The sequence below is a fragment of the Calliphora vicina genome, chromosome 3 (genome assembly GCF_958450345.1).
Source record: "Calliphora vicina chromosome 3, idCalVici1.1, whole genome shotgun sequence".
Lineage (NCBI taxonomy): Eukaryota > Metazoa > Arthropoda > Insecta > Diptera > Calliphoridae > Calliphora > Calliphora vicina.
The window spans coordinates 9,016,322-9,032,658 of NC_088782.1; the positions used below are offsets into that span (position 1 = coordinate 9,016,322).

The 16,337-nt window shown below is 32.3% G+C and overlaps 1 protein-coding gene across 1 annotated transcript in view; it reads right to left on the reverse strand.

The window, feature by feature from the left end:
* Positions 1–4,930: 4,930 nt before the first annotated feature.
* frm (farmer) overlaps positions 4,931–16,337 on the reverse strand; it is a 29,634-nt gene continuing 18,227 nt past the window's right edge. Inside the window, exons 3-6 of the mRNA XM_065503761.1 lie at positions 12,913–13,042; positions 8,185–8,226; positions 7,887–8,120; positions 4,931–7,825 (exon numbers count right to left, since the gene is read on the reverse strand). Of these exons, the coding sequence (XP_065359833.1) occupies positions 5,580–7,825; positions 7,887–8,120; positions 8,185–8,226; positions 12,913–13,042 (2,652 nt within the window). The 3' untranslated portion in view covers positions 4,931–5,579. The remainder of the gene's footprint in view (positions 7,826–7,886; positions 8,121–8,184; positions 8,227–12,912; positions 13,043–16,337) is intronic.

Below are 16,337 nucleotides of genomic sequence, written 5' to 3' on the forward strand. Positions count from 1 at the left end.
TCTATAGAAAATCTTGTGTATAACAGTATTTTCTATAGAAAATCTTGTGTATAACAGTATTTTCTATAGAAAATCGTGTGTATAACAGTATTTTCTATAGAAAATCTTGTGTATAACAGTATTTTCTATAGAAAATCTTGTGTATAACAGTATTTTCTATAGAAAATCTTGTGTATAACAGTATTTTCTATAGAAAATCTTGTGTATAACAGTATTTTCTATAGAAAATCTTGTGTATAACAGTATTTTCTATAGAAAATCTTGTGTATAAAAGTATTTTCTATAGAAAATCTTGTGTATAACAGTATTTTCTATAGAAAATCTTGTGTATAACAGTATTTTCTATAGAAAATCTTGTGTATAACAGTATTTTCTATAGAAAATCTTGTGTATAACAGTATTTTCTATAGAAAATCGTGTGTATAACAGTATTTTCTATAGAAAATCTTGTGTATAACAGTATTTTCTATAGAAAATCTTGTGTATAACAGTATTTTCTATAGAAAATCTTGTGTATAACAGTATTTTCTATAGAAAATCTTGTGTATAACAGTATTTTCTATAGAAAATCTTGTGTATAACAGTATTTTCTATAGAAAATCTTGTGTATAACAGTATTTTCTATAGAAAATCTTGTGTATAACAGTATTTTCTATAGAAAATCTTGTGTATAACAGTATTTTCTATAGAAAATCTTGTGTATAACAGTATTTTCTATAGAAAATCTTGTGTATAAAAGTATTTTCTATAGAAAATCTTGTGTATAACAGTATTTTCTATAGAAAATCTTGTGTATAACAGTATTTTCTATAGAAAATCTTGTGTATAACAGTATTTTCTATAGAAAATCTTGTGTATAACAGTATTTTCTATAGAAAATCGTGTGTATAACAGTATTTTCTATAGAAAATCTTGTGTATAACAGTATTTTCTATAGAAAATCTTGTGTATAACAGTATTTTCTATAGAAAATCTTGTGTATAACAGTATTTTCTATAGAAAATCTTGTGTATAACAGTATTTTCTATAGAAAATCTTGTGTATAACAGTATTTTCTATAGAAAATCTTGTGTATAACAGTATTTTCTATAGAAAATCTTGTGTATAAAAGTATTTTCTATAGAAAATCTTGTGTATAACAGTATTTTCTATAGAAAATCTTGTGTATAACAGTATTTTCTATAGCAAATCTTGTGTACAAAGTTTTTCTATAGCAAATCTTATGTATAACAGTTTTTTCTATAGAAAATCTTGTGTATAACAGTTTTTTCTATAGAAAATCTTGTGTTTAACATCACAGTACTACACTGATATATAAATTACAAACAATTTTAGTTCTAGTACTCTGAGGTTAAAAAAGTACTATTTGAATATTATTTTGATACCGAACAAAAATTGCATATTCCATTCCTGCAGCATTGTTTTTATTACAATTGTAATTTCTTATTCTGTTTCTTTATTTTTTGTTCACCCTGTTAATGCATACATCATCCATCCGTATTGTATAGTTTGTGAGAATTTTAACAAAACTGTAGCATATTGGTGCGAAGGCGGCATTTTTTACTTCAAATATGTATTTCGTAATCTTTATTTACCAACAAACTTTGTGCCCGACATAATTAATATTTACTTTAAGCAATTAAGTCGAAAAAAAAGAAATAACTTTAGTTTTTTTAGCAATTGTATATTAGTGGGATTTGGATATATAAATATTTGTCTTTATAAATGACTTTTCTAAGTCATACGATAAACTCTAAATATAGATATGTAGTATGTATTTAGTTTATATGCCGGCCACATTGATTTCGGTGGATATTTATTATAAGCCAAGATTATTTTCTGAACATCGATAATGCAAAAAGTTATACAATAATACTCAACGATTTTCAGTCGATCTAAGTATATACATTAGAGTGACAATCAGTTGTATTGAAACAATTTTTTGTTAAAATTGAACAAGAAATTTAGGAAAAAAAATTAACATATATCGAGAAAAATTAAAATAAAAGCTAATTTTTATTTAAAATATATCCGTATTTACTTGTGTATGAGTTTTTGTCGTCGTAGGCTACCGTTAACCTATTCGCAGGTATGGCCCAAAAAAAATATTTTTTTAACGGCTGTTTCGAATCTCCATTTTCAAATTTTTAAAAATTTTGTTAAACAAATTACAGAATTTTTTGATCATCACATTGGGATTTATTTAGATCAAAATAGGGAATAAAAATATGAAAAAATGATGTCAATACCTCTTACAGTTTTTCAAGAAAAAGTAATTTTTTGTCCATATTTTGGCGAATGAGCCCAATTTCCTTACTGTTATAAATTTTAAGTAAAACCTATTCATAATATTATAGTCCTGGTAATTTTAAATATGGTCTGAAAGTTTTACAAAAAACGGAGAACGTTAACCTTTAAATCGTGAATGTCAATTTTTTCAATATTTGGAATTTGTAATGAAAAGATAGCGAAATGTTATATATTTTGGACCGATTTTAATGAAACAAATTAATACATAAACCTCATATAATATCACTGAAATGGTTGCTTTCGTTTTTCGAAATCTGATCTTCTGTCTGATCTGTTATTAGCTATAAGGGTGTTGCTACAATCATGTTCATCGTAACTTTAACATATTATGATTACCGCAGTCATATAAATATTTACAGTGACAATAATATTGTTCAAAAACATGTAAACATGTTGAAATGGTTACAGTAAACATGTATAACTATATTTTTTCTCTGCGTAAATGTCTCAGTTATATTTCTGCACAGATAAAACAGCAACTAAGCTAATAAACAATAAATTCGGGTATCACAACAAAAACAGAAACATTTTTATTTAAAACAAGAAAATTTACTTTTCTAGCAGATCGAATTAATAAGTTGCTTATTTGGAGATAATAATGACCATAATACTGGTTTAAATGTGCGGGATTTTTTAAAATTTGTGGCTCTTATTTATTAACATTTGTGCAATTTAAATTTATAGTTAGCTATGACCTTTTCCTATCTTTCTGGCAACATATGGATTCCGGGCGAAAAGAACTGCTCAACTTTTGAGGCCAACAATGAATCAAGCCAATTTCGGATATTGTGTTCCAAAGTGAAGCGTATCCCAGAGAGAGAGCGTTCTGCATCGATCGTTTTCATATCTGGTCGCATATTCTGTGCGTTTTTCGGCCAATGGTCTCTTCAATCGAATCAGTTGCATCCGGTTCCCTATGATAGTCTGGCTAGATTTTAGCAGTTCATAATAGATAGGACACTTTTGGCGGGTAATTGGCTTTGGTGTCGATTGGGCTTGATGGCCGGGCTTCACAAACGATCTCTTACGTTTAGGGTTATCGTAATGGAACAAAACTTTTTCATGGTATCTCAGCTTCAGTTCGTATGATACCCAATTTCCCTGCTTGTGGATGAATCCTGCTGCTTGCAAACGTTTTGAAACTAATTGAGAATAAATGAAAACGAATTGTGCATTCATTCTCGTAAATATTTTAGCAACAACATTAGTGGTTTTTGGCTTCATTTATTATTAAAAAATTCCGGACATTCCCGGCAATAAGAATTTTTTCTTATTATTTCCGGGAAATTAGGAATCGTAGTCCCAAATCGTAGTCCATTTAAATACTTTGATTTGTATTTCTTTTAGAATCAAGAGGAATACAGTGAAATTTTGATAGTTAAAAATTCCCAGTGAGAGTCACCAGGGGGTCGATTCTGGTTCTGTGAAACGGTGAAATGAAAAGTTTTTTCATATTTTCATAGAGTTTCTGTTTCTCGTTTAGTGAAAAAATTATAAATAAATTCAAATGTTTTCATATGAAAAGAAAAAGTTAAATAAAACTGATTGAAGAACGGGAATCGCAGTTGTGTAATTGTGAAATGATAATATGAAATGTTCTTATGAAAACGAAAATGAAAAGTTTTTTTTTTCATTTCACCGTTTCACAGAACCAGAATCGATCCCCAGGATGGAGAATCGGAGGAGATATGTTCTTTTCAATCTTTATAGATTCTCTATAAATCAGAATATATGGCTTTCTGTATGATCTTCTTCTAACCGAAACTATGTCTTTAGGTAGATGTTGCGTTTACATATTTACTTAGCTTTGGTATCAGTATTATCTGTAGTTTTTTTGTCGTATAAACAACTTGATTGCACATTATTCCATCATTTGTTAGGGGTTTCCTGGATCATGGAGGGATCCTTATGACTTTCTAACCTCCTCATTAAATTATATCCAAATCGAAGACTGTGAGTATAATTCTCTTTAATAAATTTATAAACAATCTGTGGACTTATTGTGATTTGACATTAGGCATTGATAGACCAGGGAGAAGAAAACTAATGCCTGCTCAGTTTTTTTGTTTGGCGGTAAAATTAAGTATGAATAAATTAAATTTTACCACGAAATTAGTTCGTCATTAGACTAGTTTTTGTCAGTACAGAATATCCACAACATTGACTGTTACTGGTGCTCAAGAACGCGACATGATAACAGAGTTTTTGTTTACGACGTATAAACAGTGCTACATGGCATCAGTTCGAGAAAAAATTCAATTACTACATAGAAGAGGTGGATTCTCCCGTTTTGGTGATTCTCCCCCCAAGATCGTCTGATCATTTGAAGTCAAAGGACTATGTCAACAAGCGCACAACCACTCGGGAATTGAAGGAGGAAATTCAACAATGATCTTGGGATATTTTGAAAAAAGATTACTTATGTGCCAGCAAGGCCATGGAGACCATTTTACCGATATTCTATTCTACACATAATCCTATCATGGATACTTTATCTATTTGAGGATCGTTAGAACAAGTGAATTACTTTTTCAGAAAATGCATTTTCAGTCCCTTAATTAATATAACGTGCATTGATTCTATACTTACCATTTACCCATTCAAAAGAAGTAATAAAAGCTTTTATTATTTTATTTTTTCAAATTTGATAATTTTCAATTTTATTATTATTTTTTTTAAATTTTTCGTTTAAATTGAAAGTGGAATATCTAAATAAAGTTAACAAAGAACATTCCATTTTCATTTATTAATAAAACAATTTTTTGTTTTTCTTTTTTTTGTATTAAATAAACACTATTAACTAGAAATTAAAAAAAAAATGATAATGATCATAATAAAACAAAATAAAAATAATATTTAAAAATACATAAAAGTAGACAATAATGAACAACATTTCACAAATCAAATAATAAGAGAATATTAATCAATAGACGTGCAGGATTATCGTTAATATCAATATTATTATTTCATTCATTTGAGTATAGAGTGGTATGTGTGAGTGTGTGGAGAGAGAGAGAGGAGAACATTTAACAATTTTAGTAACAAATACAAAAATACGTACATAATAAAATACATTAGGTAGTGATAAGAATTAATTAAAAAAAGCGAACACATTACAATGGTCATTTGTTTGTTATCATTTGAGTTAGTAGATAATCGCATTGGGATATGAGGATCAGGATCGGTAGACATACAGGATACAGGAGTTGGGAGGAGACGGGATTTGGAAATCGGGATTTATTGAACGGGAAAATTCACTCAAACGTCGTTTATTGTTTTTTCTCGTCTTCGGCCACTACAGCCGCCTTTGCGGGTTCGGCTACAGTTGTCGTTACTGTTGCAGTCGTTTCGATTTCCTTGCTCTCTGCTGTAGTCTGCTTGTCATTTTCATTCACTTTGCTATCAATTTTTGTCTCTTCGGTCGCGTCATTGGTGCTAGTAGGATTAGCAGGTGCATCAACATTATCCGTTTCACGTTTTGTGTGAATATGTTCGGGAATGTTTTGGGTGCATGAGCAGGGGCACATGCACTGATCTTTCTTAGCACCATTGGGGAAGACTGAGTTTAGATTAAATCCGAAAGGAATTGATGCGGGTTGCACTCCCAATGGATTTTGAATGTGTTCACTTGAAAACTGTTTGGTGTTCTCGTCGCATTTGGCATAGGCCGCTTCGGGCAATATGATGACGGGCATAAAGGCGACTATGGCTCCCTGAGGAATTTTATCAGGGGCATAGAATGCTGGATAACCGGGTACATGAGGGACCACAGGAATCTGTTGCAAAAGTGCCATCGAACTCATTATGCTACCAAAGTGTGTTTGGCCAGCGATACCGCCATTAGTCGTGAATTGTTGTTGAAAATTGTTGCTGTTTGAGTAGGAGGAAGAGGAAGGATTGCTGTGCTGTGATGTGGAGAAACCATTGTTGGAATGGGAAGAGGTGGAGGAAGTTGAGGTTTTGGATGAATGAGCCTTATCAGCTAGACACGGGCAAAAGTTGTCAGTATTCTGTGTATGGAATGGGGAAGAAGTGGGACGGGGAGTTACATTTTGTTTATTTTGCGATAGATTTGTTTCGGTTTTTGTCACTGTCGTTATTTGTTGCTGATGTTCGGGTTTTCTTTTCTGATACTCATTGTTGCTCACATACGTACTAGTTACCTTTTCTATGACCTTCTCTTTGTTGACTTGAGTGAAAGGTTGTGGTTGCTGTCCTTTATAGGTGTTAGTTATGGTCTTGCCATTGTCATGGGACTCAATGTAGGAGCCGGTGTGTGTTGTCACAACCTTTTCGGGAGTTTTGTAGGCAGTCGTTATGACTTTCTCAACTGTTATGGGCTTGGAATTGTCATAGGTATTGGTATTGGTGTTAATGTTAACTACTTTTTGTGGTGGTATATAAGTGTTGGTCGTGGTCGTGGTTACTTTTTCCACTTCCTGAGGTCTAGTGTATGTATTTGTCGTCGTTATCTTTTCAACTACCTGAGGTCTAGTGTAAGTGTTGGTATTTGTGTTGGTGTTGATGTTCGTATTAGTATTTTTATTCGTTTGGGTCGTCACAACTGTCTTCTCTTTATTGAAATCTGATTTATTATTACCATAATTTTGATTAGTTGTCGTCGTTGTGGTGTAGGTCGTTTGTGGCTTGTCCTTCTCAGTAGTGATATCCTGGACCTGGAGGTTGCCGGTGTTTGTGAGAATATATGTGTTGGGTGGGATTTTTTGTTGTTGTTGTTGGGTGTTTGGTGGTTGGGGTTTGGGAGTGGGGGAGGAAGAAGAAGGAGGAATATATGTTAGTTTAGTATTAACAGTTTTATCATTATTATTATAATTATTAAAATTATTCTTATTGCTATTGATTGTGTTTGTGGAAGTTGTGGAAGTGGTAGTTGTTGTGGTGACCTTCTTTTGTGTGTAGTCATTATTTGGATGATAATTGGACACAAAAGACGTCTGCGTATTGGTATTGGTATTCGTTGGTGGAACTCTATCTACTTGGTATGAATTAGTGTTATTAATTTGATTTATTTTACCATTTTTCTGATGAGGAGGCAAGTAACCAGGCACAGACAAATCGGATTCTCTGGGATCTTTAGGTTTCTTTGTTGCTCTTGTGGGTTGTTCACGGCCAGGGTAAGGTGGGCCTGGACGATTGGGGCCGGGAGGACCGGGTGGACCTGGACGATCGGGTCCGGGGGGTCCGGGTGGACCAGCATGAGTACCACCAGATGGACCATAAGGACCAGGAGCGTTAGGACCTACTGGTCCGTAAGGGCCGGGAGCAGCTGGACCATAAGGTCCCTTGGGTCCTGGAGCAGTTGGACCTGGAGGTCCGGGAGGTCCCTTAGGTCCAGGAGCATTTGGTCCAGGATAGCCATAAGGTCCCTTGGGTCCTGGAGCTGTTGGTCCGGGTGGTCCAGGAGGTCCTTTAGGTCCCTTGGGTCCTTTTGGTCCGGGAGCTGTTGGTCCTAAAGGTCCAGGAGGTCCGGGTGGTCCAGGGGGTCCGGGAGGTCCTAAAATATTTAATAAAATTAGCATATATAGAAAAGATTTCAAAGAAATTATGGCAATTACCGTTAGGGCCACCAGGTCCTTTGGGTCCACCGGGTCCGTTGGGGCCATTGGGGCCGCCGGGTCCTACACCGCCACCGTTGCCATCGCCTCCGAAACCGCCATCACCGCCTTCACCGCCATAACCGCCATTGGGTCCTACAATGTGCACATAGGGTGGTGCTGGGGGACCAGTTGGACCTTCAATATGAACATATTTTCCAGAATCATCATGATAGTATTTACCCTCTTGTATTCCTGCAACAAAACAAAATAACATTAGAAAATCATCAAAAACTTTAAGTGTTTAAGAGTAACTCACCTTTATATCTACCATCATCATAATTATTATATTTACCATGTCCTAAATAGATAAATTTGTGTAAATTGAAAAAAAAGAAATAATCAAGATTAGAAACATGAAAATAGTAAGATTGTTTTGCGGTTTTCATTAATTCTACAAACTACAATTTAAATTGATACAACTACTCTAGCTAAAAATATAGATTTTACAGATTTAAAGACACATAGATACTTCTCTAATAATACATATACATACAAATTAATATAAAATACATTCATATACAATAACTAAAAGAAGCTTTAAGCTAAAGCCCTTCACCATAAGCCAACCAAAAACAAAATTTGTTAAATAAAAGCCTTAAGATCTACATACGTTCAAATGTATGACGACGAATATTAAGGCAATAATATGATTGATTGATTGATTGATATTTTATCTTTTTTTCACCAACCCTCAATGCAAAATGTTGAATTATCAATTAACTCATTGATCGAGTGATGAGTACTAAAATGTAGCAAATGATTTTGAAGAGTTTGTGTGTGTATGGTCGAATGTGTAGTGGGTGTATTTGCATGGTGTCAATGTGGATGCAAGTGAGAGTGCGAACCAATATCGAATAGCTTTTATATATACATACTGAATATCGGGTATGTCTCTTCATTTCAAGTAAACATTTTAGAAATTAAAGTCAAAAGTAATATGGAAAGAGCTGAGTAGAGAGATAGAGAGTGGAGAAAAGTGAAAGTGTGCTTGAGCAAAAAGTTGCAGTGCCTTTGGAAAAAAACAATCCCTAAACTAAAGTTCATATTCAATTTTTCATTTTCATTATAATTCATGTGTAATTCTCCTAAAGTGCTGTTACGATTACGGTCATTTTTATTTGCTCACATTATTCTAAACTTTTTTTCTTATTATTTTTTTTGTTTTTATTATATAAACTGCTGAAAATAAAAAATTAAATCTTAGGAATATAAATAAAAAATAATAATTAGCGTATGATGATATTATTGCGAGAAATTCAGAAAAAATATTGGAAAAAAACTTAATAATATTTAATAAATTAAAGATAAAACGATCCATTGGAAGATCGCAGGTGTAAATTTATATGCATACATGTGTAAATCAAGGAGCTTGGATGCACACAAATATATAAATACGATACGAGACGTACGTGTAAATGTGTTGATATTTGTATGTGTACGAGAGTAAACGATAAAAATATTGATCGAACATTAGGATGGCCCTTAGTTTGCACTTTTGCTATTTTCGATGCATCTAAAATTGTATTCCGTAAAAATCAAATGCTGAGAATCTGAGCAAAATCGGTTAACGTTTGTATTTCATTATTACATATAAGCCATTATAACATAAAATTCCATGCAAATCTTAAATGTTTTAGGCTACGGTGAACAATTTCAGATCTTAACAACATCGTAAATAGAAAAAGTGAGAAATAAGGGCCAGTCTATAGATTAAAATTGGGTTATTTTGCATTTTCTTTTTGATAATTTTTTTTGTTTGCTCTGAAGTATGGTTAGTGCAGTGGGGAGTTTGTGAAATGCTTTTGAAATAGGTGGGATAGTTTGAATAGAAGACTGCATCCAGAATTGGATAAATGAATATAGATAAATATATAACGAATATCGGTTGCAATGTGCGGTTAAAGGAACATGTTGCTTTGAAACTGTTTTCTTTTTTTGTTTTTTTGCGCAAAGCACAGTGAAGTATATGATTTCGATGTAATTTGTGCGCGCGGTCCAAGCTCCGGTGAAGTAAAAGAGAGAGTGTGTGTGTGTGCTAACCTTGAGTGTATCCGTTGCCCCCAGAAAAACCTGACACAGAATGTCCATCGTTGTGTTTGTAGCCGCCGCCAGCGCCGGCATTATAGTTTCCAGAATTGCCACCGCCGTTGTATTTACCAGGTTTTCCTGGGGCGTCCGGTCCGGGGGGTCCTGGTGGTCCATTGCTGCCGGGTCCAGTTGGTCCAGGAGGACCTGGTGGTCCGAATGGTCCCTTGGGGCCATAAGGGCCGGGGCTAGTGGGTCCATGAGGGCCAGGAGGTCCGGGTGGTCCATTAGGTCCGGGAGGTCCATTGGGACCAGGAGAGCCTGGTGGTCCAAAACCTCCGGGACCACCATTACCGCCGAAACCTCCGTTGCCACCATTACCGCCATGGCCTCCATTACCACCGTTACCACCGAAACCGCCATGTCCTCCCTGGGCACCAACTACATGATCGTAGGGAACTGGAACATGATTGTATTGGCCACTGGCTGGATCTGAAACACAAACAAACTGAGGGCTAGCACCAGTTCGTCCCATCTAATTGATTTCAAATTCGCTCACTTTTGTATTTTCCATCACTATTGTATTTTCCATCACTATTGTATTTTCCATTACCGCTGGGTCTCAGAGCTGCAACAGAGTGGGAAGATGGGGACTGAACACCAGGGGAGCCTTCGAATGTATGACCTTTGCCGGTGTCGAATAGACCAGTACCACCACTAACACGCTTGTTAGTATTATCACCGTATCTATGAATTTGGGGACTCTTTTGGTCCGAACCCTTGATCACAATAGAGGGAAATTTAGATAAGCCAACAGTGACTGACTCCTTGCCTTTGTTCTAGAATATATGGTGTCAGATTAAAATGGTAAGAACGGTTTTCAATATTTCAACGTACATCTTCGACTTCAATCAGAGGAATATTGGGGCGGGCACCACCTTCGAACTTGCCGCAACCAATGGGGAAGTAAAGTTCGTGCCACTGCAAAAGAACACCATTACTCTTGCCAGTGACGGGATCGTTGGGATGGGGATAAGTAACTACGGGCTTTTCGGGCTCAACTGTGCGATAACCGTGATTATCGGCAACATAATGTGTGGCGCGTAAAACTTTGTAGGGATCGATGTGACCGTAACAGCCGTAGGTGACGCCATCGGGACCACGAGTTTCGTGATGGAAGTTACCAGTCTTACCAATATCGTAACCGTAACGGTAGGCGTCTTTACATAAGAAATAGTTAAATTTTTTGTTGGGTTTTTGTTTTGTAATATAGTGGAAATTTCATTAAATATATTTATACAACTTAATAACCTGCGGTAAAACATACATATTTCAACGTCTCCTAAGCTAAACTGAACTGAACTTTGAGCGACACAACCGAGGATGGGTACAGGAAGAGAAGAAATGAAGCGCGCCAGAAAACTGTGCAGCGCATAGATGTGAAGGAAAAGCAAAGGATTTTAAAAGGTAGGGAAGTAAGGAGTAATTTGAGGGAGTGAGAGGTTAAAATAGGATGTTAGGATATTACGGTTTGGCTGTTATCGAGGTCAAAAATTTACAGTTCGTCTGGCAGTCATTCCGTCATGTTAGTCATTACGTACGTAGGTAAGTACGTATTAATTTGTAAGAAAGAGTAGTTTATTATTTAGATGGTGTGGTGGGTGGTGTGCTTTATTTAATTCACAGATTAGATTTATTTGTTGAGGCCAGAGCTTTATTAAATTTAGCTCTGTTTTTTTTTAATTTAGTTTTATTCTTTGGTTTGTTTCGAGTATAAAAAAAAATGGTAAGAGGGGGGATGAGTATGCGAAGCTGATTATGTACTACGAACTTCCACTAACATACAATACATACAATAGAGTGTGTGGATTGATATTGTGGCTTGTTTGTTTGTTGTTTGTTTTGAGAGAGGGAATATTTACAGGTCGAGAGGTTTGAGAGTTTTGAGACGATCACTATTAGATGTACTGTTGATAGATAACTGATTTTTACTACTGCGTTGTATTTGGTTGGTTGGTAGAGATTGGCTGTTTGCTGGTGGTTTTTTGATTTTTTATTTTTTTTTAATTTAGTTTTAGTAGTGAAGCTACAGGTTATTTAAATAGTAGGATTTTAATTTTAATTTTATTTATTTTTACTTTTATTTTGTTTGGCTTTTTGCATACTAAACAACTACAATTTAGCTACAAAATGGATTAGATATTTCACTACATCCAGATTAGATCAAGAGTTATTAAAACGTGTTTTATGTAAATTTATTGGTTTTTAGATGTTTAGGCTACAGCACGCTACGTTAAATAAAAATAATTCAAATTAAATTTTATTTTTTTACTTTAAATACTTTAAATGTTTTCTAGTTTTTTTTGCAATAGTGTAGTCATACAAAACAAACAGACTATTTAGTTAAATACATTAAGTTTTATTATTACGTTTCTATTACATATAATCAAATATATAATTTAACAACAACTAACTACAAAAGGTTTATGTTAGTTAAATTAATTAGTTTCGATTTGAAGTTATCTTTAGATGAATTGAGATTTTGTTTTAATTACGCACCAAATTCTAAAGAAAGTTTTTTGTTTTTTTTTTTGTTTGTTTATAAAGTTTAAGGAAACGAAAAGAAAGTACATGAAATTGATATATGGAATGTAATAATAATTCATTTGTTTGCAAACCAAATGAACCATTTTCAAACATCCCTTATGATTTTGGTATGATGGATTTTTTTTTGGTATAAAACAACATCAAATACTGTGAATAATGTAAACAGAGAGAGAGATAGAGAAAGAGATAGTAGTCAACAGTAGTAGTGGGGATAGAGTACTAAACAAATGTCAAAATTTTGGTTTTTCTAAATGGGAAACAGGATTATTGTTTATTAATGATTTTTTTCTTTTTTTTTTTGTTGTATGTGAAGATAATGAGAGAGCAAAATAATGGAAAATTGTTTACTTACTTGTGTCAAAGTTTGACGAGTAGTACTGTTTATTGGTAGTTTTCTGATCTTTAATGTCGAGAATCAGACGTCGGTTCTCTGCATCTAATTTAACAGAGAACGCGCATTGCACTAGAATGCAAGCGACGGCCTGTGGAATAAAGTATATAAAAAGAGAAATAGATGAAATAAATCAATAAATTTATTTAAATGAATAAAATATTAGAAATATGTAGATACAAATAACAGACATAAATAGATTTGCAACAATTTCAAGACGTTCAATTAACATGTGCTCGGACCTGTTCGGAAATTTTCTTTTCTATCGTTCGATGCGTTTTTCAATGCTTAGGATCTACTTCAGTTTAGAACATTTTAGGTACCCTAAAACTGGGACCATCCTACTACTGCATATACGGTATTTTGTTAATAAATATCTAATACCTGATTGGTGTTTATACCAAAAATAAATATGTGTCACTATAATTCAATAACGTTTTGTTTGCATACAGAATCCAGGTTTTTTTTTACAGTTGTATTTGCATGAACTCATATAGTTGTAGCTTAATTTGTACGTCAATGCAAAAAAGAATCAAAACAATACCTATTCTAACATTCTATCTGCTCTTGCTAATTTCGGAAGTTCACCAAACAAAGATTTTTAAAAAAAATAAAAGGTATTTAACGAAAAACACAAAAAAGTAAGACAATAACCAATTAACGACAACTTATTTCGAATGTTAAATTTGTTATTGTTTTGGTTTTTTTTCGACACTGAATTTTTTTTCTTTTTTTAATTTTTATTATGCTTTTTGTTGTTGTTGTGACTGCTTATTATTATGTTTCCAGTTATTGAGATCCGGTTCAAATAACGTTTCATCTTCTAAATGTCAAATGCACTCACTCACTCAATTTTGGTTTAATTTTTTCGTTATTTTTTTAATTATTTAACTGCATGTTGTTACTTTTTTAATTTTTTGGGATGGTATGCAAGACAGGGATGGAAAAAAACTGTTATACATTTTTATATCGAAATTTACTCATGCACACCAACTTTTCTATACACACAATTTTAAATAAGAAATACTGTTATACAACAAATGTTCTACATAAATAGTAATAATACATTTTTCTGTAGAAAAAAACTGTTAACACAAACTTTTCTATAGAAAAAACTGTTGCAGATATTATTTTTTATAGAAAAAAACAGTTATATACACAACATTTTCTTTACAAGAAAACTGTTATACGCAACTTTTTCTTTACAAAAAAACTGTTATACAAAACTTTTTCTTTATAAAAAACTATTATACACAACTATACAAGAAAACTGTTATACACAACTTTTTCTTTACAAAAAAACTGTTATACAAAACTTTTTCTTTAGAAAAAACTATTATACACAACTTTTTATATAGAAGAAAACTGTTATACACAAGATTTTCTATAGAAAAGACTGTTATACACAACTTCTTCTTTAGAAAAAACTGTTATACCCAAACTTTTTCTTTAGAAATAACACTTATACACAACATTTTATATAGAAAAGACTGTGTATAACAGTTATACACAACTTTTCTATTGAAAAATCTGTTATATAAAAACTTTTCTATAGAATAACTGTTATACACAACATTTTATATAGAAAATACTGTTATACACAACTTTTTCTTTAGAAATAACTGGTATACCCAAACTTTTTCTATAGAAATAACTCTTATACACAACATTTTATATAGAAAAGACTGTATATAACAGTTATACACAACTTTTCTATAGAAAAAACTGTTATACACAAACTTTTCTATAGAAAAAGAGTGAATAACTGTTATTATATTGAAAAGACTGTTATATACAACTTTTTCTTTAGAAAAAACTGTTATGCCCAAACTTTTTCTATAGAAATAACTCTTATACACAACATTTTATATAGAAAGGTTTGTGTATACAAGTTTTTTATATAGAATAAGTTGTGTATAACTGTTATACACAGTCTTTTCTTATATAAAATGTTGTGTATAAGAGTTATTCTTTACTTTTTTTATTGAAAAAACTGTTATACACAACACAACACACAAGAAAAAACTGTTATGCAAAACTTTTTCTATAAAAAACAAGTTATTTACAAAATTTTTTAAAAAAAACTGTTATACAGACAATTTTCTATGGAAAATGTGGTGAAATTAAAAGAAGATTATCACGACATGAACGAACCTGTTTATATCGTACAGAAAATTATTCTAAGTCTATGGGAAAGTGTAAATATTTTTTGTTTCACAAAATACTGAAAATTGTTTGAAAGTATCAAAAGAGTAGCAAGAATGCTATTGACTATGAAAACATTACAATCACATCATTTTTACCATCCCTGACACCCAGACTAGACAACTCAATTTCTGGTGAGTAATTTGCATGCCTTTGAAGAGTGTTATTTTGTTTTTATTTTTTTTTTTCTAGTAAAATCGCTAGATACTAACGCACTTGCGTAAATGTCATTGATGATGCATTTGCTAAATTGTATAAAATATTCAATTTTATACAATTATTTGCTGCATAATGATTATGTAATATTCATGATATTTCTTGCCTTCAACTGCATACTTTACAAACAAACCTAAGTATGCTAGATGCCAATAGGAATTTTAAACCAAGAATCCGGAAAAAATTAAATAAAAAAAACAGCTAAACTATTTTAACAATAGTTCATAAAAAATATTAGTACTATTAACAACTTAATTGCCTATAACAAACTGATTGACATTCATTCAACTGTTTTTAAAATCTTACAGTGTGAACAGGTTTTTGAATGAAGCGCAGTCGGAAAGGTCCTATGTACATATGTACATGATATTTCTCACGGGGTTTAGTTTGTGTTTTCTTTAAAGAATTATAGCAAATTTTTGACATTTCAAGTTAAATGTAAATACAATAATATTGAAAACAATAATTAAAAATGTTTACCTTGAATCCAAACACTTTATATTTTCAATATTTAGTTTATATAAAACAAATTATAAGCACAACAAATTGTTATAATACGAATTTGCCAAAAAGACTATCAACATTTCGCTTAAATTTGACAGCTATTGTTTAATTAATCAACTGTCAAAATTCTTAACAGAAGACAATGTGAACAGTTTTAAATTTATGACACGATAACTTATAAACAATTTTTTTAAATGCCAAGTTTGAATGACTACTTTTATTTGGTTGGCTACGTAATAATACCCAGCAATTGTTTCTTCATTTTTCTTTATCTTTCTTTTTCTACTTTTAAATTATTTGTCTTTTTATTATTATTATTTTTGGTGTTTTTTTTGTTTTGTTTGTTGGTTAAGGGCGTGTTAAGAGTTAAGAGTTGTTGGTGTTTTGTTGCAATTAAACCATAAATTTTGTATTTATTTATAAACAACAACAAAAAAAACATCACAAAAATAATGAAAAAC